This window comes from Trematomus bernacchii, unplaced genomic scaffold (genome assembly GCF_902827165.1).
Source record: "Trematomus bernacchii unplaced genomic scaffold, fTreBer1.1, whole genome shotgun sequence".
Taxonomy (NCBI): domain Eukaryota; kingdom Metazoa; phylum Chordata; class Actinopteri; order Perciformes; family Nototheniidae; genus Trematomus; species Trematomus bernacchii.
The window spans coordinates 15638317-15662518 of record NW_022987720.1 but is presented as its reverse complement, the minus strand read 5'-3'; the positions used below and the strand labels follow the sequence as shown (position 1 = coordinate 15662518).

Sequence of the window (24202 nt, the reverse complement as noted above, 5' to 3'; positions counted from 1 at the left end):
CTTGACAGATGGTTCCTGGCAACACCTCCTTACACCGACAAACTATCACTCAATGCAGTCAGGGGATGCTTAAATGAAACAGTTTAGCACGAGGGGAGATCCATCCATAGAAATTGATGTTCTTTTTATTTCACGTTTAAAAAGACACATTTACTCATGAATCCCCCACGCGCTGGCTCGTGTGTCTTCCTTTCAAAACAAGCAGCCAGCGTCAGTCTTTCTTTTATTTTTCCTTTGCAAAGTATGTCCGTTAGTCAGCTAATCTCAGGCTCTTACTGTTCTTACTCACCTGTATTTATGGTCACAGATCACTCTACGTCTCGTCTACACTTAAGAAGTCTGTCATCAGGTAAGGAAAGATTCCTTAGGGTGACATTATTATTTCCATTACTTCTTGGAAACTGACATTCCTAGACACTCCTGGCTTCTTGTATTTACTGCAAAAAAAAGTGTGTGTTAAAATGACCAGGATTTATTATAGAACTTCTCCCTATCGTTTTCCTCAAACATAAACAGTGGTGTGGTCTGCTTGGCTGATGGCCATGTGTTGATGTCAGGCTGCATCTGACTCTGTGGTGGCAAGATAAAGAGCAGCGTTTGACCTGGACAGACTTCCCTTGACACGGACACGAGGCCTTAAAAGTGTGTGTGTGTGTGTGTGTGTGTGTGTGTGTGTGTGTGTGTGTGTGTGTGTGTGTGTGTGTGTGTGTGTGTGTGTATGTGTGTGTGTGTGTGTGTGTGTGTGTGTGTGTGTGTCACAAACAAACACACACACACAGCAACTATCTCTCTGTGTCTCTCACACACAAACAGTCATTCTTTCCATACTGAATTCAATTATACAGTTTTGCAAATTTATTTCCAAAAGACAGGCAGCTGAAAATGCATAGTTGAACACACAGCTCATACACAGAAAGTCTACTGACGAATGCTAAGACAAGAGGAAGGCAAACCCAGTAGTTTCTGGAAGCCGTTTCCTTGCTTTGGTAAAGATGCCTGCCATGATAAGCATTATACATGCAATATAGCAACAGATGATTACAGACAGAAAGTATTTGTTCATAAGTACTTATCTTTAAGGAACAGTCTTACATGCTAAGAAATATGAATGTTTGGCATCAAAGTGAGAATCTGATGAAGTAGAGAATATCAGTTACATCTCTAAACATTGTGTGCAGAGATAGCGCTACGTCTTGGACATGTTGAAACCTGGGTCCTGTTTGGCAAAGCATCTTGATGCTTAGACGTTTTTAGTCCCGGAAATAAATGCATAGAGAGTGGGTTCTGGCTTTATACAAGTCCTGGAAACAGGGAGAAACTCCTAGCCTCTTTCCATCACGATTGAAACAATTATAAATAACCAGCGTTTACATAACAGTTTTCTATGTTATTGGGTATAATGCTTTACAATTTGCCCCTCATAAAAAGCTTGCTGTTGGTAAAAATGCCATGCAAGGGCATTAGGGCTATCGGTAAATATTGTGAGATTTAGTGTGGGATTGAACCCCCAACCCTGCATGTAACGGACAACCCGCTCTTCCCCCTGAGCCTTGGTCTGCAGAGCTTCACAGGTGTTGTTTTTATGCTTTTTACAATTTTCACTGAAAGCAGCTGCCTGCTTTAGCTGAAAACAACCCGGATGAGAGTGGTGGGACTGAACCAAAAGGTTGCAGGCAGAAATCCAAAACAAAGGCCTGAATTATCCAATAAAGTTCTGTAGAAGTGAGGGGTGTAATAACATGTGCAAGTGGAACATATTGATTATAGTTACTTTAATTTAACAAGATAACAAATAAGACAGCATCATGGTTCCTGGAATGAGTGTTGATGCTGCTAAGCTAGGAGTCCCCCCCTGTACCGACACATAGAGAAACTAAGCACATGTACTGTGTGTTTTACAGAAAACAACAGTATTATGAATAATGCTGAACTGTTTCTTTAAACACTGATAAACAGAAGAGAAACACAGGTTACTCAAAGTGTGCTTCATCACAGTATTAGCGTCACTTTCTTCATATATTGAGGCTTTGTGGGCATTATAATAGCAATGTGTTGATGTGCAAGGAAATAAAAACAGTTCAAGGGAAAACGCAGTCCTGTAAAGCAATTTCAGCACCAAAAGGCTAGTTTTAAAATGTACCATAAGAGCAATTTTATACATTAAAGCATTGTTATCATAGGGCTCCATACAAATTATCTATGCGTTCTATATATATTAAAACATTTCTTAAAATCCTTCAAGAGATAACACAACCTTGGTAGTTTTTTTATTTCTCTGTTTGCTAAAACATCCTTATACGTGTGATCATACTCTCACCACAGACCAGATCTTTGGCTAACAGCTACTTGGTGTTTGACAGCATTGGTTTTATGTTTCTGACATTTGGATGTTATACCAGGTTGTGAATTTCCATGATATAATGAAGTATGTACTGTAACAAGATCTTTCATTTTCAGTCTACATACACTAACTACACCACCTCCACATAGTTTGCTGGGTAAAGCCCCTCACACCCACCATCGTTTATCCCCCGACACCAGCCCTGATCATCCTCATCCTCAATCTTCAAAAACTCTTCACCTGCAGGAAGACACAAATAAAATAAAAACTAGGTTTGCAGCTAACAATTACTTTCACTATTGATGAAAATGCCAATTATTCTCTTGATTAATAGTTTGGTCTATGAAATACAATATTACAATGTAGCAACACAAAAAGCCATCACATTCTCCTGGTTATCAAATTGACCTCATAAGATCGCTTAATATGTTGTACTAAATAGTAGCTTAAGTGACAGAATATTCACATTTGAGAAGTCGGAATCACCTAATTGTTGGCAAAAGGTCTCAAACTTTCAAATAATTGACCAAATAAGTTGCTGATGAATTTTCTAAAACCTTATTAAAAAGCACAATTTGACAGACGAAAAATAAACAACTGAAGATTAAATATAAAATAAACAAATAAGTTCACACAATATATATACACTTACACATCCTGTCAATAATGAATCCTACAGTCGAGTAAAGTAAGCTTCGTAGGGTGGTATTTGTGTGTTTACCTGCTTTAAAGGACAGCTCATCTGTCTCCTGGCCAACATAATCATACAGAGCTCTTACTTTCACTCCTCCAATCATCACACTAGAGGAAGAAAAAGAGACGGAAAAACGTAATTTAAAAAAAGAGACACAGATGGATTTCAATCAGCCGAACAACAAACGCTACACAGCAGTAGATCACAGTCAACCACAAAATCCTGCCAAACAATTTGTTTGAAGAACATTTACTGACCTCTTCTCTATTGTTCCTTTCTTTTCTACTTCTTTTTTCCCTTTTTTGGTTTTCTTCTCAGGTATCCATTCCTAAAAATAATTAGAACAACATAGTTAAAAAAACGTCACATGAATTTGAGAACAACAAATGGAAGTGGTCTTAGATACCTGAAAGTGAGGCCAGTCAGTGGGCATGCCGGGCCCGTAGGTGTTTTTCCAACAGCGAAGGTCCTCGTGCTCATCGATGGACATCAGTGTGTTGTGGAGCTCATTGTACACAGCCCTCACACTAAAGGAGAAGTGGAGAGTCAATAAGAGGAGCAGAATTGGTACCCAGCGGAGGCAAACCAATGAAGAGCTACACTTGTTTCACAGAAGCTGCTATCCATTACCCAAAACACTTTTTACCATCTCGTGCACTCTTACCACTTTTACTTACACTGAAAATGGAACAAATGCTTCACTTTTTTGCGATCAATGTTATAATTGTCAACATTGTTATTTTCCATATTAAATGATCAGCCTGTATCTGCCTAGGACATAAGAGACCATGTATGCTCATAAGGCTTTACATTGCATTGCAATCTGAGCATGGTATAATGAACACATCATGCAGGAATGTAGGTGGATGAATACTTTATGGGGCAGTTGTATGGTTAATTGCATGGTGTCTTCTGATGCTTATACTATAACTAAAGTTTATTGAAACTTGTAATTAGCACTTAATCTACTTGCACTGCCATCCAGCGTAAAGTAAAGGGTTGCACACAAATTTGGCGGATTAATAGAGTATATAATTACTCTCATCTTCCCTTTATCCCCCTGTGGCCCCTTCAGATTTCATAAAGTCATTTAGTTGCTGTCTTTGCTATAATTTCCTCTATGCTCATGTACCATATGTAGTGGAACAGCAGTTATTTCTTTATTATATTATTCATTTAGTAATTCTCGTTTGATTGATTTTGACATACTGCCACACATACTATAAACTACACTAGACACAAAGCTGATCAGCACAGACAGTAACTTACAGCAACCATCACATGCACAGCATTGAAGTTCACCTCTCATTGTTAGTAATGTCCAGGTGTTTGTGGATGGACAGTAAGGCCTGTTTGAGGAAGACAATCCTTTTACGCTCTTCGTCCTGCGATTGGTCAAAGATGGACTCCATTTCCTCCATGTAGCGTGGAACGTAGCGGTTCACCTCCTCAAGGACTTTCTCATAGCGGGCACGAACCTGTTAACATTTAGAAACAAATGAAAAAAACCTGAGAAATGTTAAACTAATACCCGATTGACAACTAAAATGATGAAACATGTTGCCTACTTTCTCTGCCTCCTGTTGAACCAGCTCTCTGTCCTCCTGGATCTTCTTCTGTTTGTCAATGGCGACGTCCGGGTTTCCCTGAGCGTGTAAATCTCGCTCCCTCGCTGCATGCTCCTTTCGGCTAACTTTTTGGTATGCCCTCCTAACTTTATCTAGCTGTAGACAAAACAAAAACAGAACATATTATCAGTTGGGGACAGAAGAGGACAACTCAGGACATCTGTTACAAAGGAAGATGTCTGGGTTTTTCACGACAACAACAATTGCAACCATTCAAGATGCACCTCACGTCCAGAACAAAATAGTGGTTTATATCTCTGTGGTCAAGTACTGACTTTGAGCTGAGGTCTGCTACTAAATGAGTATCCAATTGTGATTTTGCAATCTATTTAAGTGTGTATGATGTATTGATTCTCTAAGGGGCTTGGGTATATTTAGCGGGTTGTCCTCTTGTCCTTTACTGCTCTCAGATCAAAGAAAAGAACAAATTACTACAAATGTTATTTGATTGTTCTTATTTAGTTCTGAATATTAAATGTAATCAAGAAAAAAGGATTTTAACCAAAGTTTGTATAGGAACTATATGTATTTGTTCTTTTGCATTTTGCGAAACTTACAACACACGGTGTATTGTGTCTTATTTTCTCTTTGATTATAGGCTCTTCTGCTTGCAATCATTCTCACTTTGATTGGTACATTTTTATAATTGTCTTTTATCCCAACAGTGTACTTCTGTCAAGTGGGCGCTATTATTCTTTCCCTTTGGTCTCATAGAACACAGAACAAATGACTTACAAGGCACATATGTGTACTGCGTCAGATATAAGATGCCATTTCATTTCAATTGGACTTCAACAGAACTCTGTAGGCTTATCAGGCATTTTACATCTTCAAGTGTGAACTGTCATCTATAATTGAAAACTGCATTCATCTATTGTTTATCAATGTCTCAGATGAGAGCTTTAAATCACTTGTGCAACACTGAAGCTGCCTTCTAAATCTGACAAATCTGACCTTTTTAAGTCGCTTGGCCCACGGCTTCTGAGCACGTGTAAAGCCCGTCTCAATGTCCTGGGACTCCTTGAAGCCTCCAAATAACTTCTTGTGGAAGGAGTCCTTCTGCCAGGTCCTGACCTGGTCTCCATCCTCCGACACCAGGGAGCGACAGATGGAGGCGTGTAAGGAGGCCAGCCGGTCAGCCGAGGACAGAAAACACTGCCAAGCCTTCAGAAGAGATCCGTACAGAGGACCTGAGGAGAAGTAGGTAATGTTACCATCTCTTATCACAATGGGAGATAGAGAGAGAGATATCTCACAGTTTACATGCTGTGGAAAAAAACTAGCTGGAGTTGCAGATACTTACTGGAATCCACTACTGGTTTCCATTTGGTGCTCCATTCACTGAGCTGCTGGGCGTACTGCCTCTCCACGCGAGCTCTCTCTTGGAAACACGCCACGATGTCATTACAGGCCTGGAAGGCATCTTCTGTTCGCTTCACAGTGGGCTGGTAGTTCCCAGGCTGCCAGGACACAGAGAGAGAGGAAGATCAACTGTTTATGCAAAATAAACATGGGAAGGAGGGAGGCTTAGTAGACTTTGAGCTTTGATATTAACACCCAACCACATAATGATTTGGATTCAAAAAGACAAAGTGGGCGATGTTTCTGCCAGTGTTAAATAGTCTTTTGGTTTGTGAATACAAAATTGGACATCTGCTCACCATTTATTCAGGCAGCAGCATGTACACAAAAACGTATCCGAAGAAATGAATGTATAAACTAACACTGAAGACTTAAACAGTTCAAGCCAGACTCCACTCACTACTCATACTATGCTTTTACTGCATATACTGTAAACATTACTTTTGTCAATACAAGTATTACAGCCTATACTGCTTTCATTAATTGCAGTAGTCATGTTTTTTTATTATCTTGGGGAGGTTATGTTTAGTATAGCTTGTTTGTCATTATTTCAGCAGGATTACATACAACCTACTGGCCCAATGTATATGAAAGTTTGTGGAAAAAGTACGCTTCTAGTTACTTCTACTGGTCTTAGTAATAGCAGATTTCCTGCTCCTTCAAGTAAAGTAGCACCTTGCACAGCAAAAGTGTGTTTTGTGATACTGTGATTAAGAATATCAAAAATAATACATTAACATTCGCTTAGCTTAGTTTACCATAAAGACTGGAAACAATCTGTCTCTGTACAAAGGAAACCACCTAAGAAGTTCAACAACAAGCACCTCTTAAGATCACCAGATAACACATCTTATCTATTTGTTTTTGTCATTTCAAAAAAACAAAAATAGATAGAATTTGCTGTTTGACATGATGCTACAGTATGTGCACGGTGCATTCACTTTGTGTAGTCTCTTTTGGTTGTTTGGCAAGTGGCAATTCTTCTCTGTTTGCAGTCTTTATGCTAAGCTAAGCTGACAGGCTGCTGGCCCAGACAGATATTTTCTGTTCAGACGTGAGAGTGAAATTGATCTTCTCATCAAACACTCAGCAAGAAAGTGAATGTATTTCGTACGTATTTCCTGAAATCTGTTCTAATCCCTTTAATGACTGCTTTGTTCCATTTACTGCGTCCCAGCCAGTGGTGCCAGCCTGCACAAATCCTTCAACTGCAACCAGCACAGCTAAATGGATTGTAGCCATTATTAATGTTATTAGTTAAACCTCTGTATAAGAACTGCCTCTTCCACCATTGTCTGGTCAGTCTGTCTGTCATAAAAAAGTCCAGCTTGCATTCTCATCTTCTTTCACAGGGATGCCACTCCTGCAGTCGTCTAAGGTCAACCCTCTGCGCGCTACATATGACACTTTACTGGCATTAGGTTTCCTGTGGTAAAGTCTAATGGCTGCAGCAGCGCAGGGTGTGGTGAGCGGACGTGAAGACGAGGCCTGGACATACAAACCCAGACGGAGAGGGAGGACAGAAGGGCAGCAGAGGCAAGGCCCTGAATGTAATACCATATCTGTAGCAAATGTGTTGTTTGTGGAAGTAGTATTTGGAAATCTCTGCAATTCCCCTGGCAAGCGCCGTAAGCTCCTACTCAGCACTCACTCCTACTCTCCTCTTCACTTTCTGTCAGGCTCTATCTGTAGTTACTGAAACATTTAGACAGCCAGTGGAAAGTTTGTAGACACACTATATAGTTTCATGCTACGTTAAATCATCTGAAGCTATGAGTTCATTCCATACACTACAAAATGAACATAAACCAGACAGAGACATAAGTGACCAGATTACATTCACCTGTCAAACAGGTGTATGTCTGTCTAATAAATTAAGCTCACACTGTCTGCATGCTTTTCATTTACATTAAACATGTTTCACACAATACTTGGCAGTATTTCTCAGTTCCTCCATGCTTTTTGAAGCCACGATGCTCTTACTTCTTTCTTTTTGGCAAATTCTCTGTAAGATGATATTTCACTTCAGAGTAACAACTACTCACTCCTAGCAGACCACGATAACTTTGATTTGTCAGAGTATGCAACCTGATTCTTTAATCGTGTACGATTGATAAACAAGCTCTTCTTTCCTAAAGGGACTCTTAATTAGTCTTAAATTGAATAATGCATCTCAAAAGGGAGCAGTTTAGTATGTTTATGTCAAAGCATATCATTGGTGAAGCAGCTAGCGTAAGATTAATATGCAGTCTTTCTTTCAATATGTACCTATATTTAGTTAGACATCTGCAACACATTTATTTATTAACATTTCTTAATTGAATTACATATAGTCATTACTAATATATTCTAATTAAACTTGAGATTCTGCTGTAGTTTACATGTGTTGTTTAATGCATGTGATATTTAATCAGCCATTTGATAGGTTTCAAGTGTAACACAGTAAACACAGCGTGATTGAAAATGAGTACCAAGATGTTTATTTATTTTCTGCAGTCTTCAAATAAAGAATATTAGTCAAACATGCTTTTAATGAAACACGCTTCCTTTGCCCTAATCAGAATCAATCAGGGTACTTCTCATCAGCGGCCTTCTGTTTCTCTCTCTTTCCTTACTTTCTTTCTTTCTGCCTCTGTTGTGGTTTGCACTAACGCTCCTCACTCGTCTGAGAATTAAACAGAAACAGCTGAGGAATCCACTTTGAGGCCAACGGCAACGCTGCAGAGACCCAGTTGGCCAATCTTTGAGGCAGATGCAAATCCGCAACCAGAGAATTTTGTCCAAGCAACAAAACGCAGCAAGAAAATGTCCACAGTCCTCCATTATAAAATCTAATTACACGTATATAACCGATCCTATCCAGCCTATAAAGCGTGTCAGTGCACAGAGAGAGTGGTGGGAACCACAGGCAGAAGAGCTACAGCATCAGCAACAGTCATATTAGCAGTTATCAAGCTACTAATGGCTGCAGCTAACGTTGAAGTATAGTAGCAGTAGTTGCAATAGTAGCAGTAGTAAATACAGAAATGGAAGTAGTATAGAAGCTATAGTAGGAGCAAACTCTTATTTTTTTCTCCTTCCAAATAATATGTAGATCAATGCACAAAACATCTCATGAGACGCCTCACAGCATTAAACTATGGATAAAAAAAAAAAGCCTGAAGGAAATGTGTTTTGTTTTGAAGAGGCTAATCAACTCAATCAAACATTTACAGAGTCTGTTACAGATATAAATATCTCTTTTCAATTTGAAATCAGCAAAAAGGATGTGTTTAGAGAGACACAACATTAGAGGCTGAGCATGTCTCTGATCACAGGACGCCTCGATGTAATCAGCAGTGAGTAATACTGTGATGTGGGCCCACGGCAGCGTCCACAGCGTCATAGCACACTCTACAGAATACACAATGATTGCAAATGAAAGTGGTGGTGACTTTGCAAATGTAAAACAAAAAGAGCTTAAGTTGGCAGTATAATGACAGACAGCCCTTGAGCGTGGCGGCAGGATGACACAGACGAGAACTGGCCTGGAAACACATCCAACACATCAGGAGGGGAGAGATAAAAGTAGGGAAGTGCATCAAGGCCAACGGGAGACAAAGCCATTATTAAAGCGAGAGCATACTTAAATTAGATAGTCGGGCACTTCGGATGTTTGAAGTGTTTACACACCTTTAAAACATGGTGGCAAAACAGTAGTGTGTCAAGTAAACAGAGTGCAGTGTATGCAATTCTGAAAAGTAAAATAGTATTATTTCTATTACTGGTAATTCATAAGAGAAGATTAACATAATTTCCAACGATTGTGTAATTAAAAGAAATGGCAGACATTTCTTAATCATTCTTCAAAAGAAGTGCAAATAACTTGAGTCTGCTGTCAGTGTAACTCATCATGTGTTTTCATGTGCTCTGAATTATGACTTCTGCAAGGGACTTTATGTTTGTTAGTTCACGGAAAATAACTATACTGGGTGGGATGAATGATGAATGATCCAGCATGGGCCAAGAAAGGACCCATTCCATTTTGGAGGGGATCAACATCATGGGGAAGATACATGCATTATTGTTCTCTTATACTTATGGCCTTGGCGATGTTGGCTTTTCTAGTTCTCACTGATATTGATGCTGGAGATGAAACAATCTAAAGCTTCGCTGGGATAAACAACCGTGGAACTTATGTGATATCATGTTCATTTTTATAGTAATTCGTTTTTGATTTCTCCTGTTTATTCTGTCAGGCTAACAGTATCCTTACAATCAAATAGTTTGACACTTGGGGTTAAGGCTTATACTGTTGTGAGAGTTAGATGAGATGATCAATACAACTCTTATGTCTTTGCAGTAAATATGAAGCTATAGCAAGTTAACTATAGGTTAGCACAGACGTCACACCTAGCCACACTATGAGCAATTAACTAAATCTACCTACAGTACCAGCAATATTGTACACACTTGACATCAGCAAAGGCTTCAGGAAGTCAAAATCAAACAATCCCTTCAACTCACTTTGGACAAATGAATGTACATTTAAAAACATTTTTAAATATATCTTATATCTGTTTAGGAGCTGACTATTTTTCCATATCAACAAGAAAAACGCGACAAATAAACACATCTTGCTGCAGTGCTGTAGCACGACGAGGATGTTGCAGAGAGCAGTGAAGTGCATCCCCCAGAGACATGAACCCCTTTGCTACACTTTGTCGAGCAAACACAGACAATCAAAAGCCTAATGAGCTGAGCACTATCACAAAAACCTTCCTGGGGCACACTTAACCCAAGCAAGGTTATTCAGAGAGTACAATGGTTACTATTCCAATTTAAAAATGAAAGCACAGCCTTGTTCATGCTGATACGTAGCCTTAACACAAAACAGTTTAGTCTGTTTTGACTCGAAGGTCATTGAGTTGTGAAACCAGGTGTAAAGCTATCTTGTGGATCCTTCTCTTACGCTCACTCTGAAGTAGCAACAGACAAAGACATCAAAACACACAGTCTTACCATCCAGAAGCTGCGATTGCTGGCATCTTCAATGCTGTTTTCTGATGGTAGCGTCGACATCCTGTTCTCTGAGAGAGTAAAGAGTATATGATTAGTTCAGATGGTATGACTCGGTCTTTCAATCTGCACACTGACCTTTCTGTAATCAGCTTCTATAGTGCAGGTAATGAAGGATTTGGGGCTTTTCAGCGACACACAATTAATAAGTATACAGGTTGTATGTTTTATCAAAAAAAGCCTCTCTTAACGGAAAATCTTGTACATTCAGCTGAGAAGTGAACCCAGTCAGAAAGTGTTTATGACTCATTCATTATACATATTATTCATACATGATTATGTCCCCACCTATAAATATAACCGTTTTATAATTTAGTTCAAAACCACTAGCACACATCCCTCCATATGGGAATCATTTAAAAACCACATATCCATTAGGAAACCATGTCCTCTCAACCATTTTTTTTGTAGGACATTGCCCACAGCTTGCCAAAAGCAATCAAGTCCTCCTCAAGTATCGGCCAATTACAGAGACAAACACCTCTCTAATGTACAGTATATATGTATGTGAGGGTCTATCAGCATGTATCAGATAAAAGACTGAATTGTTCAATGAAGGCTTTGAAACCCTCAGAAAAGTTGCCAATGCTGTTGAAAGGTGATGTGTACAGTGCATTTAATCCAGGAGGCGTACAGTTCATGTCTCACATGCTACATCAGAGAGCATGGAGTACCCTCTCCCAGCAATGCTGCCTCGAAACATGAGCTATCCTAAAATAAATAGGGGGCAACAAATCCTATCATCCGCTCTGACTCACTGAAAAACACAGACACACTTGCAATGCATAAGAAGTTCCGTCTGACTCAAGAGTATTTTTGCTCTTTTAAATGTGACTTTATGGTTGTCTGTTTCCACTTCCAGTTAAATATTTAAGCACACAGCAGTTTTGCCTTCTGGTGTTTCAAACCCTCGATGAAATACTGAACTCCACCCAGACACAGCCCTCATGTCTTGCTTGATTTTCCTCCCTGCAGCTATCTCTCTCTCCTATGACTCTGTTAGGCGCACAATTAGATTCAATGATTTTCCTCTACGTCCTGCGGTTCACGGGGCATCACATGCTCCACTCAAAGCATAATGCCATGTCTCTCCCGGCCTGAATCTCCCTCTGCTTGCGTATATCCTGTGTCTGATGCAGAGGTTTCGTAGATACAACCCTGAGGACTGCAGGATGTCAGAAAAAACTAATGAATCTCCTCTCTTTTAACCGTTGATCTGGACTTCCTGTCCCCTCGATGGCTGGCTCTCCCCGGGGTATGACAGGGTTTGATTTTTTGAGAGGAACATGGGGGTGGATGGATGTCTTCTGCTGTGCCTGCCTAATAGCAAATCATTTGGTGCATTCCTGCAACTTTTACTAAGTAGTCTCTCCAACCTCATGACACAAGCAAACTTCCTGTGGGAATTCAATCCCAACTGTACATAAGATTTAAGTACACAAGCAAATCACAGTCTTAGCTGTGATCTAATCGCATGCCTCTCAAATATGATTTCATACTCTTTAAAAGCATTATGATCTGTCTGTGTGCAGGAGAAAGCATGCTGTGCAACTTGCCTAACTACTGAAATCAATTTAATGGCACCATACGCCTTTTAAATATAATGTCATAGACTTCATAATCAATTTAAACATTGTCTAAAGGGCTTAAGTGGGCCCCGATTTAGCTGTGTCCTAATTATGTCAATAACGTAATGCAATCCTAGATATAATATGCAAATTAAAATAAATAGAAGTAGGAAAAAAGCACGCCTGGAACGTCAAATGTTTGTCTTTGATAGAGGCCCATATTCCTTACCTAATGGTTTTCAATAGTAAGTAAGATAAAAGCAAATGGTAAAATATGTACCTTACGAATCAGCTGTAGTTCAGGTTTAACACAGAATACACTTAAATAGTAATAATAATTAGTAACAATTATTTTAGCGCTTTTCCGAATGCTCAAAGCAACATGTAACAGTGAATACTGTGGACCACTTGATAACTTACCAACTACCAGCACAGATCTGATTCCACCATGGGTCCACCAGACGTTTTATAATCTCTTGGCAGGTCAGAAGGTGCGCCCCAGTACTCCCAGTATCCTAAACTCTAACTTTATATTTGAAAACTGTATAACGACTAACTAGACTGTGGAGGTCATTCAAATTAAGAGATCCCATCTGAAGCTTCCAACCAACTCTTTCACCTCGTATCCTACACCCCTCTGGCACACACACTCGCTCCTCCCCCTGTCCCCATTTCTAACCCTGCCACACATAACTCACAACACACACACATTGCATAGAGGAAATATATAGTAACAAATGAACACACAGAGCAGAAATAGGAGCTCGATCACTCCATAAGATCTCTCTGAAATGCAACTACACAGCCATGGGAGGCTACCATGCTGCTCACAGTTCCTTACCTCTGTCAATGTTGGGGCCCTCTCTGCTTCAACCCCCTTCTTTCTTCTTTTGTTTGGCAGCCTAAAAACTTTGTATTTCCAAATTTGATTTTTGTACAGACTCTCAGGCTCCTTTTCTCTCTCTGTCCTGTCGTCTTTACACTTCTCCTTGTCTTCTCCAACTTTGATTTTCCACTCCTTCTGGACACTGCTGCTCCTGCTCTTCCCCTTTCTTTGGCCCACTGTTTGTCAGATGAGTTGGCTCCTTTTTTTTCCTTCTTTTCCCTCCTTCTCCTTCCTAACACCCTCCCTCCCTCTCTCCTAGCCTCTCTCTTACTCTCTCTTCCCCTCTCTCTCCAAAACAGCTGCAGGAAGCTTCTCTTGTTCTTTGTGCTCCACCACTTGTTGAATATCGTCTATTTCTGTTCCTCTCACTCGCCTCACCTCACTCGGAGAAGTTTTAATGAAGTGAGCCATATTGTTGGTTTGGTTATGTGTGCGTGGATGTCTAGGTGACTCAGACAATAGCTGACTCACCCAGCCAGAGACTGTTTGTGTGTGTGTGTGTGTGTGTGTGTGTGTGTGTGTGTGTGTGTGTGTGTGTGTGTGTGTGTGTGTGTGTGTGTGTGTGTGTGTGTGTGTGTGTGTGTGTGTGTGTGTGTGTGTGTGTGTGTGTGTGTGTGTGTGTGTGTGTGTGTGTGTGTGTAAAATTAACTATGTTATACAATTTTACAAACAAGCTCAAAGCAGCATGACCAGATAAGGAGAACTCCATCCCCCTGTGCTCGACTTCATACCCGCTCTTTCCTCTCCTTACGTTCCCCCGGGGTAGTTTGGTAAGGCCTGCCTCCGCAGCTGGAGGATACATCCGGTGTGTGTGTTAAATGCAGACATTCTTTGAAGTCAGAGACCCCTGAAGAATAATTGTTCACACTCCCAACTCCCGCTCTGACTTCATGCTAGGCTGAGCTTGTGCAACTTTGCCTTGCCAGAACATGTCAAGTACATAACTAGACAGCTGGTATCGTGGCAAAGTTTACGCCCAGCTACAACTTGCTCTTAGTAAACAGTAGTCCTGTGTTAGGTATACTATAATCAAATTTGAAATGATAAAAGACATGTCATGACAACATTGTGGGATCCTGTGATTAAAATGGTGATAACTAAAAGAGGCAGACAATGACAACAAGTTAAATTAGGTCACTGTTTAGTAATGTTTCATGATGCAGTGGCACAGTGTACATTCCTTAAAGCATAGTAACAATAATACTAGGAATTTGACATCAGCTTTCTTCTTCTGGAAAGTGTAAGAAGTTCCACCACAAGCTGTATATTAATTATATCATAGCCCTAAGCAAAATGCAAATATCGACTTGAAACTCTGTCTACAAAGGGTTCACTTTAAATTAAGGTTGTTTTGAATTTGTTTGGCTTGTGTAGTCAAGTACATGAACTTTGTTTATGCTGATGTGAATTAAATATTAGTTTAACTTTGGACCAACAAATTAAAGCATCTCATGAGAGATTGTTTTTGAAAAGGCATTCCTCAGGCTACCCACCCAACTACTGCGGCCAGAGTGATGTAAAATATAATTCAAGACCTGCATGTTTAAAATCATTGACTTTTGTTTAAAATTATTGATTATTTCCAAGCTTTTGACATACAGAAAAAACCTTTGTACAGCATCTATGAATACTGAATCAGAACTGAGTAAAAATGTATATGTTGTAGTGATCACATATAGCTGTTCAGTTAAGGTTATATCATCAAATGTATAGATAGTAGCATGCTTTATTAAGATCTGTGTTTATTGAGCAATTGACACATCTGCCTATCAGTCGTCTTGTCTTTTTTACCGTTAACATCGCGTATAATTTTTGTCATATTAGTGTTAATCTAAATCTAACTAAACCTTTCTGCAAGTATTATTTTGAAATGAATGTCTCCCGTTGTGTTTTTTGTGAACATCTGCAGTTCAGAATCAGAATACCTTTATTCATCCCACAGGGGAGATTTACATAGCTGCATTCTGTGGGACCTATTTAAATAAACATACATTTGTCTGGCTCAAAGATTATTTTTGATTTATACTATTAGAATATGCATAAGTAAACAACATAAGTCTCAGTAAGAGATGAGGAACATATTTAGCAAAGTGTAAATTGATGGGTTTGATAAACAACCTGCTGGAGTAACTGCAACTGTAATCCATTTAAAAATAGGCGTGTTCGGTTCACAGACGACGATTTGTAGGCTACTACTATTAAATGTATAGTCAACAAGTAGGTAAGTGAAAATAACTCTCCTTTAAAGTTACTGATATGTCAAGAAACATGTTGTAACGTTTGTTAAACTTGAACATTTCTCTTGTATTTTATATCCATTTAGTTTTTAGGAGATTTAGTAATTCTGCGTAACTTCATCTGTCTGTTGCAAACGTTTTATTTTGAAAGTATTATTCGGAAGTACTACTATATTGTGTTTTTTTTTACACATATCTCTTACACGGCTCTGGTTTGACATCACTAGAAAAGAGCAGTTATTTTAACCACTAGAGGCCATACATATTTCTGATTAAGTAGCTACTGGTAGACTGTAAATACACACAGGTTGCCTGCCTCAGACTCGCAACCTGTGGTGCAAAGCTTCCCTCCTATTTTTCCTCAATACAATGTCAATCATCGTGTATTAAAAATTTACAAGTATGTATTGTAAATGTTTTATTTTGAAAGTATAATTCGGAAGAACAACTGTGGTGTTGCATTTTACTAGAGAAAAAGTAAGTAGTAGAAGGCAGCTGCAGTGACTCACTGTGGCCACGAGAGGGCAGACATACACCTGATATAGTACTACAAGCAGGTTGCCTCGCTCCTTACATGTGCTTGAAGCTACTGTATAGGCCTACTCGTTTTTGAAACCTGCATACAGAGAAAATGTATTCAAGGCCTGTAGCATTTATCCTCCTTTGACTGAGATTTGGTTGTGACAATGTAAAAATGTGTGCGAGTTTTCATGTATTTAAACTTTTTAGTGTAACAGTGACGTAAATAAACACAATGTTATGCTTACAACACAGGAGGAAACACCTAGCCTATTTCAAGCTCATTTTATTTACACAAATATTGAGGTGGAGATACTTTCTCAAGGAATTTGGAATCTGCCACCTAAGAATATTATTAATAGTCACTGTTGGGACTTGTTTTTTAGTCAATGTTCTGCTCCAGACCAGTAGGTGGCGACAATGGTTTTATAAACTGGCCTCAAACTGCCAATATTTAAAAGACGTGTACACGGTGACGGTCGGCAGCAGCAGTCACTTGCTTTCTGCCTGCCTCGACTGTAACACCGACGCAACTGGTAAGATAAAAAATAACTAATCTAAAAATAATTTCACTTCAATAATAACATGCTTGAGTTATATAGTAGGTATTTAATAGTTAAGTATTGCATTGATGCAAATACAGCAATCCACCGACTTTTCCTGATCTGAGGATGAATAAGGGTTACTTAAATTTAACATCCACGCTAACGTAATTTACAACGTTAAAGTTGAGCAAATTATGTTTGATTAACGCTTATAAAACGGCAACACATTCTTGGAGGTTTTTGTGAAGGCTGTATAACAAAAAATACTTAGGTAATTTGAATGTGGACTTAAAATTGTGACATGTGGTTAACACTCAAAGCATGTGCCACTTACAACACTAACTCACCCATTTCTAGACCGTTACTGCAACTTCCATCTTTAAGCCGGAAAATCAGTAACCCAGTGGGCCTTTCTCCACGTGGTGAGCCTAGCAGCTAACATTAGCATGGTAGCTAACAGTCTGATGCAGTGTCTCCTCCCCTGATGACTTGCACTGGGCTCTGAGTCCGTATGAAGAGAAAAGTGCATCTTTGGCCCTGACAAGCCAGAGTTTCTGAGGAGAAAATCAGCTAATGTTGGTCTAATGTTATAGTCATGACAACACATTAAAACGTGCTTCTGTCCCTTCAGATAACTTTCAACACGTGGAACCTCTCCTTGACTGGACTTTACAGGTATGTCAAATATAATTGCTCAAGCTCTGCAAACTGTGGAGACAGACACTTTATCACATTGTTAATAAGACACCTTGTTCTGGATGATCATGGACTTTTTATGTGTTTTTTAAACAAACCATTCATACATTTCGTCACAATTTGTATCTGCTGAAGGTCAACGCTTCCTCTAATAGTCTGCTTCCACACCACGAAAAGACTAGGATTATACATTTGTTACTTTAATAACGGGTGTTTAGGAGGTTATTCTTGTGTATCGAGATGTACATACCATCTACTGCCAGGGTGGATTTGGCTGTCTTTCTCCCCTGATGACTTGCACTGGGCTCTTAGTCAGTATGAAGATAAAAGTGCATCTTTGGCCCTGACAAGCCAGAGTTTCTGAGGAGAAAATTAGTTCATCATGATCAAAAGTAGGAATTATGACAAGAGACTAACTATTCCTTTTTGTTTCCTCAGGTGTTTCAGGCGGTAAAACCATTTAAAGACTGGACTTGCATCAGGTGTGTTTCATGAATCTCCTGCAGACACTGAATGTTGATCTCTTGTGATGTATAGCACTGGGCTCAGAAATACAGTGTTGACAGAAGTGCAGCTCTGCCCCTGACAAGGCAGGCTCTGAGGAGATGATTTCTGAAAACATTTTGTTAACCTTGTGGGATTCAGACTATTCTGACTGCTCTCCTTTGCTCTCTTTCAGGTACTGGTCCTCTGCATACTTCACCTGCTTTATAACAATGTTGTAATGTGATTTGCCTGTATTATGTTTAATATTCTGCATTTGCTTGGATTTTTAATCAAATAAAAGAGCATTTAAAATTACTTTTGATTCTTAATTTTTCTACAAATATTACACTTGAGTAAAGAAATACAGATTATCATAAACTACCATTTCTGTTTATGGCCTTCAAATGATTTACTCAATTGTTCTAATACAGGGTATCAATAAAACACTTGGAGTTAGCTTAATGTGCAGGGGCATGGAATGAATGAATGTTTTATTTGTTGAAATAGATTTGATAATTTGATATCACTAATAATGGATTTGATCTCACTCTGTTAAAGTACATAGCATATACCCAAATTAACATGACAACTGGATGACTGTTTGCTGGGGTGATGATACATTTGGGACCTTAAAGTGAGTAGAAAATGTTTAGAAATGATTTCCAAACTCCACAGGGTAAATGTACTGTAGGTGTCCAGGTGGAAATAAAACATTTTTCATTACAGAAAAAATAAAATAGAACTTTGTTTCTGTATCTTTATAATTCTAACAATTTATTATCTCTTAAAACATTTGAAATTCATGTGTATATGAATGTGTACTGTATATGCATATCACATATACATATATATTCTGTAAGTTACCTTTCACCAGTTCATATTCTCATATTTTAAAAGATCTCTTAAAGGAAAATAAATGCTTTCTATAGAGTCAGACCAATTCCATCATCTTGTTCTCCTGACGGCAACGATGAGCCACCATATCTATTTTTAAAACGCAAAGAAAGGATTTAGGACAATTCTCCAAAAAAAATGTTTCTTGTATGTCACTTAATGTGAACATTTTATCAGTAAGTGATTATTTCAAGATGTCTTCTCCACAGTTATTAATTGGCCTTATTTTCACTAGCAAATGTTTTAGAGACCTGAAGGGGACATGTACAACACGGCTCTGAAATAAGTTTGGAAAGGATGCCACATTCTGCTTGTTCACCCAATCAGAAACACGCCCTTTTTAGATGAAAAACACTTTTAAACCTTTAAAGGGAAATGTGAAAAGCCACAGTTGCTAATGGAAATAGGGTCATTGCATAATATGCTGGTAATAAACAATTAGCTGTGAGCATAGACAGCACATATGCACGACTGCAGAAAATGCCATGTAGGTGCAAATGGTGGGAAACAGACTGGAGCTCTTCATACTAGTGTCAGGTCATTAACAGTGGAAGATGTAGAGAACAAGTCAAACTGTATAGAAAGCACAACAGTTAAATAAATACATTGTACCTTTATGTTAAACATTATTTGGAAGACAGAGATTCTTTAGAACTTTTGAGACTTTTTTGTACATCTTGAACCATAATTAGATGACCATTGTTTTCATCGTCCTTATTGCCATTTCCCCTGCATTCAAATAAAATCCCTCCTTGACCACCAGCACCAAGCAATTACGGAGACAAAACCACTTTTGCTCATTCACGTGCTTGTGTGTATGTGCACTTTTGAAAACTAATTTATCTTTTTGCAAAAACAGAGAGGCTAGATAGCAGTAAGGAAACTCCCCATCTACACCCCGATGTAAAACGCACGTGTGATATGTGTTTGAGGACTCGAAGCAGCAGGAGAGGTGAGCTGTTGTTCAAGGTAGAGAAGTCATGAGAGAGCCCTTATATTTGATCTCAGCAACAGTGAGAAATCAGGACTGAAGTTGTAAGGAGATGTACATGTGCAGTGGAAGCTGATGGAGAAATAGAAGACATTTAGTGCAATATGATTTGGAAAAACAATGACATAGATTTTTACTGTTGTGTATTGGCATCCCTAATGTAAGAGTTGCTACACATTCAGTATCTGCATATTATTAAGTGGCGACTAACTTTTAAAAGAGAAAACAAATATATATTTTAAGCCATTATTGTCCTTGTCAAATGCCTCACAGTTTGACAAAAGAGAAGCGGTAGCCTAAGGAGAAAGAAAAAGAAAGTGTATCTGAAATGTGCTTCACATTAAGTTGCAATGCTTCTTATCACATAGAAGCAATGTTAAGGGTACCGTGCACAAAATAATATGCATCTTCAATTCAAAAATACCTATTTATAGTATACACATATATATTTATATATATAACCAAGACAATTTTCTTCATCACAGTCAGAAAATAAACCTTCTGCCCAAAGCGCCATATCAGCCACCAAAGGCAGAAAGCAGGAACCCTCTGAAACTATAACAGTAAGGACGATGAAAGTAATGATATATACTAATAATAAATCTCTTCATATCAATATCAGTATTCCAGTATTCCCATTTAAAGTTTAAAAATTGTAAGAACAATCATAGTATTAAAACTCGATATAAGCGTTTCTCTCAGATCTCCTCGGCCGGGTGGCTGTTTGTTTCCTCCTGGATTTAGTCGAGAGAGGGGGGGGGGGGCCTCTCCTGGAAGGAGAAGGGGGGATTGGTTGGGAAAGAGCAAGTAAATGGCAGTTTTTCCTCTTCCCCTCCCCTCTCCTTTCCAGTCTCCCTCGGACGGAAAGTCTGAATGGTTGTTCAACAGTTGTCCCGACGCTAAGGAAGTCTTTCGCCATAAATAAAATCCTCGAGGGATATCTCTTCACATTGTTACGTTGAAAGCACAGTCTGTCTCCTTTTGTATAAGTATATCTCGGATCCAAACATATAGTGTGTCTATATATAAGGTGTCCCATAAACTCTAACACAACCACTTGCAAGTGCTTGTGGGTATGTGTTCGTCTACATGTTGGTGTATGCATGCAGGCGTGTATAGTAGTAACACGGGTGCCTGTGTGTGTATCAGTGTTTACATTTTTTTATATTATTTTGTTGGTCTGGGCACTTATTTTTGCTACAAATGTGTGATACAGTGACCAGTCTGTATATATGTCGTTATAAGACTGCAGATGATAAAGAGCTATAGAGAAACACATCAGATCCTGATCACAGGATCTGCAGTGAGGAAGGAGCCCTACCAGCGGTGAGGTAAAAACAGGACGTAAACCAATTAAAGCCGAACCCAAGCCAGCATCCTTGGTTTTAAATCAAGGACGCCAGTTATCGGTCTTCATGATTTACTGCCCTGCGCCATCCTACGTTGACCATGCAGTTAGACAAAGCATCACACCTGCAGCCTCACCCTCAAATACGCATTCCTCAATGATATTCACACATATTTTAAAACTAACATCCATTCACACGGGGCAGGGTTGTCATTGATTGCACTCTAAATGTTCTTGGTGGGCTCCACTCTTAAACCTGAACAGATTTAACCAGCTGGCTGAGGGGTTAGAGCAACAAACAGCTGCACACTGACGGACACCTTTTCTTATTTTCAAACTCGGCAACATCAAAACCTGCTTGATTTTATTCTAGAAATGTAACAGGCTTTTGATTGTTCTTGTCAAGTATTTGGTTCGGTTTCATCGCTTCCCTTGTTATATCTGCTTCCACCATAGTGTCTTCGTGTGCATTTTGGACTAAACTGTATTTGTGTTACTTGTTTGTTGATGGGTGTGACTGTGCATGCATATGGGGAGTGTACTTGTGTAAATCAGCGTGCCACAACTGGGGAGCGCCAGCCGGCTTCTTTATGGATCATCAGCTCTTTTTCCATGTGTTTCCATCTCCCTTTGGGAATTGCCTCCCTCTTTTTGTCGCTCTCTGTGTAAATATGTTCCCCCCTAATTTGTTGTGTGAATCCACCATGGATAGCAGCAGTTGTGCCTTCCTCCCTCGTTGACTCAAACCCTTCTTCCCTTCTTCCTCTCTCTCCTGCCTCTGCGTTTGCAACCTCAGCTCCGACTCCCATCGTCCCTCCTCCTGTCAGTCTGTCCATCCCGAGGTGAGAGAACAGAAATGGGAAATGGGCTGCTGGATAGCCTGAGGACAGAAGAACAGACAAATACTTTTTTGTAAAACGATAGTGAATGGTGTTGTTTCATACGTGCATGTGTTTTTGTAATGGAATCTTGCTTTATGAAAGAAAAAAACATACAATAAATTACAAGTTTAAATAAAATAGTTATAATGAAAACATTTTTCATGGAAGCTTCTGGTTCTAGGTGTTATTTTTATTAAATATAGTTTAATATGTATTTTGGTTACATCTGTCCATGTTAGGTTCTTTAAAAAAAAAAAAAAAAGTATATTAACAGAGAAAACTGCATGGAACCAAATGAAGCTTAGCACAATCAGAAAGACCAACATCATTTTCATTCTGAACTCCTTTTCTCTCTCACTACTCTAGCTGCTAACCCTAACTCTAACCCTAACCCTACTAAGCTGACTATGGGCAGTCACCTTTTTAGCTCCCCAACTACATGTTGCTACAATCTCCAAAAGCCAATCATTGTGCTGCTGTCAAACTTTAAATCTGTTCACCTACCATTGGCTGTAACTTCAGGCATCATCACTACATCATCAGAAGTTTACTGAACATCTCAACCAGTGTCTAAACAATAGACTGTATACTGTATATAAAGGTCTAAACCCACAGGTTTTTTGTTTTTTACTACGTACAGCTGCACCTCTCCCTTAAGATGTGTCCATTAATGTAAATAAATATCTCTAATAAAATTAATTAAAAAAAATCTTTCATGATTGATATAATTGACTTGAAGTTGAAGCCATACCTGTCCATTACGGTCCTCAGGGCACGCTCTATATTCATGCGGTGGCCGACACGTGTTACACCCAGATCCAGAAAGTCGTCCTTCGTTAGGGAGGGCAGGTGGGAGCCGTCAATTTCGTTGTCCAGGAAACGATCTCTGTGCTCTCCCAGGTTCAGGTATCCTAACCAGTCTGCAACGTCGTACTTGGTCCAGTAGGGCAGCGGCTTGGCGGCAAAAGGCTTTGTAGGGGAAGGGGGCGGTAGATGGGGATAACTCAGGCATGTAGGTGGAGGGTGAGGATGCATGGGCGGAGAAGAGGTCCCCGACAGGAAGTGAGTTGGGGAGAGGGAGCGAGAAACAACTAAAGCGTTGTTTGGAGGAGGAGGGGCACCAGAGGGGGCAAACAGGGGAGGAGAAGGCGAGAAGTAAGGATCTCCAAGAGGGTTTCCAGGTGATGGTGGGGTAACTGAACCTCGGAGGTCGTACATAGCACTGTAGAGAGGAGTGGTAGGGAGCAGCGGGAGGGAAGATGGCCGTGGTGGACCCACCTTGGGCCTCTCTGAGGGGGAGATGAGGGGGCTGGGTGCTCGCCTACGCTGCATCATGTGTGACTCTGCTTTACGGGACTCTCGACTCGGGATGAACTGAAATTCTAGTGCTTTGGTCCGGTACACAGGTCTGTGTTTGGGGGAAGTTGGGTAAGGGGCATAACCTGTTGGGGACAGGGGGGATTGGGAACGTGGAGGCTGAGAGGCAACTTGAGGTTGAGGAGATGGGGAACGTCCCCAGTTAGGGTACTGGGAAGTACGGGTCGGGGTCGGGGTCGGGGACGGGGACAATGATGGCTGCGATAATGAAATCGGAGACGGTGACGTGGATCGAGCTGAGGGGGGGCTCAGAGCTGAGGCGGAGTCTTCTGAAAATCTGTGAATGGAGAGGGAGAGAAACTGTTACAAGATAAATCCTTATAGAAACAACTAAAACAGTAAGCTGAAAATAATGCACACACATTAAGGGAAACATCATTTTCCAGTTATTTTAAGGACTTGTGGTCTTCAGCTTTTTGATTGTGTGTAAGTTAGTGCTATACATGTTTAACAACGTTTTCTCTCCTTGCGTATCACAATAGGCTGTAAAGTCAAGCAAATGTGTGATGTTCTTCCTGACAGAAAGAAAAGGAGCGGAGAACCGGCACAATTACCTGTTTCTGCTTCTGAGAGAAACACATGAAAAGACAGAAAAATAAAGAGTTTTACACAGTATAGACAAAACACGCACACAAGACATAAACAGACAGTACAGCGTTTTTCACAGAAGGCTTGAACATCAATTGTGGAA

At 39.7% G+C, this 24202-nt stretch overlaps 2 protein-coding genes, 1 long non-coding RNA gene and 3 other non-coding genes across 7 annotated transcripts in view; 4 read left to right on the top strand and 2 right to left on the bottom strand.

Annotated features, from left to right (window-relative positions):
• Window positions 1–828: 828 nt before the first annotated feature.
• On the bottom strand, window positions 829–13763 carry si:ch211-51c14.1 (protein kinase C and casein kinase substrate in neurons protein 3). Of its 2 annotated transcripts, none has more exons than XM_034144022.1 (10): window positions 13493–13763; window positions 11027–11094; window positions 5967–6123; window positions 5618–5853; window positions 4604–4759; window positions 4338–4513; window positions 3442–3562; window positions 3293–3363; window positions 3063–3142; window positions 829–2581 (listed from the first exon to the last, which is right to left on the bottom strand). In XM_034144022.1, the coding sequence occupies exons 2-10, from the start codon at window positions 11084–11086 to the stop codon at window positions 2472–2474; spliced, it is 1167 nt and encodes a 388-aa protein (XP_033999913.1). In that variant the 5' UTR covers window positions 11087–11094; window positions 13493–13763; the 3' UTR covers window positions 829–2471. The 2 variants fall into 2 exon arrangements, with proteins under 2 accessions (XP_033999913.1, XP_033999914.1); XM_034144023.1 differs by lacking the exon at window positions 13493–13763 and adding an exon at window positions 13072–13298.
• A 2963-nt stretch (window positions 13764–16726) lies between these two features.
• On the top strand, window positions 16727–18335 carry LOC117493336. The gene is made up of 4 exons (XR_004556961.1): window positions 16727–16829; window positions 17470–17513; window positions 17973–18016; window positions 18214–18335. It is a non-coding gene; the product is annotated as an uncharacterized LOC117493336 (long non-coding RNA).
• Window positions 17312–17403, top strand: LOC117493711. Its single transcript, XR_004557024.1, has one exon. It is a non-coding gene; the product is annotated as a small nucleolar RNA SNORD88 (small nucleolar RNA).
• On the top strand, window positions 17814–17905 carry LOC117493710. The gene has a single exon (XR_004557023.1). It is a non-coding gene; the product is annotated as a small nucleolar RNA SNORD88 (small nucleolar RNA).
• On the top strand, window positions 18053–18142 carry LOC117493712. Its single transcript, XR_004557025.1, has one exon. It is a non-coding gene; the product is annotated as a small nucleolar RNA SNORD88 (small nucleolar RNA).
• Window positions 18336–18771: 436 nt separating the features above from the next.
• The window catches only part of shank1 (SH3 and multiple ankyrin repeat domains 1), a 51466-nt gene continuing 46035 nt past the window's right edge, over window positions 18772–24202 (bottom strand). Inside the window, 3 exon segments of the mRNA XM_034143755.1 lie at window positions 18772–22133; window positions 22886–23788; window positions 24066–24077. Of these exon segments, the coding sequence (XP_033999646.1) occupies window positions 22046–22133; window positions 22886–23788; window positions 24066–24077 (1003 nt within the window). The 3' untranslated portion in view covers window positions 18772–22045.

Bases quoted from the DNA above. Each gene is read 5' to 3' on its own strand.
- si:ch211-51c14.1 (XM_034144022.1), bottom strand. From the start codon at position 11,086: ATGTCGACGCTACCATCAGAAAACAGCATTGAAGATGCCAGCAATCGC. The intron at 6,124-11,026 runs GTAAGACTGTGT...GTGTCCTGGCAG, and splicing joins GCAATCGCAGCTTCTGGATG to CCTGGGAACTACCAGCCCAC. The intron at 2,582-3,062 runs GTAAACACACAA...GTCTTCCTGCAG, and splicing joins TGAGCTGTCCTTTAAAGCAG to GTGAAGAGTTTTTGAAGATT.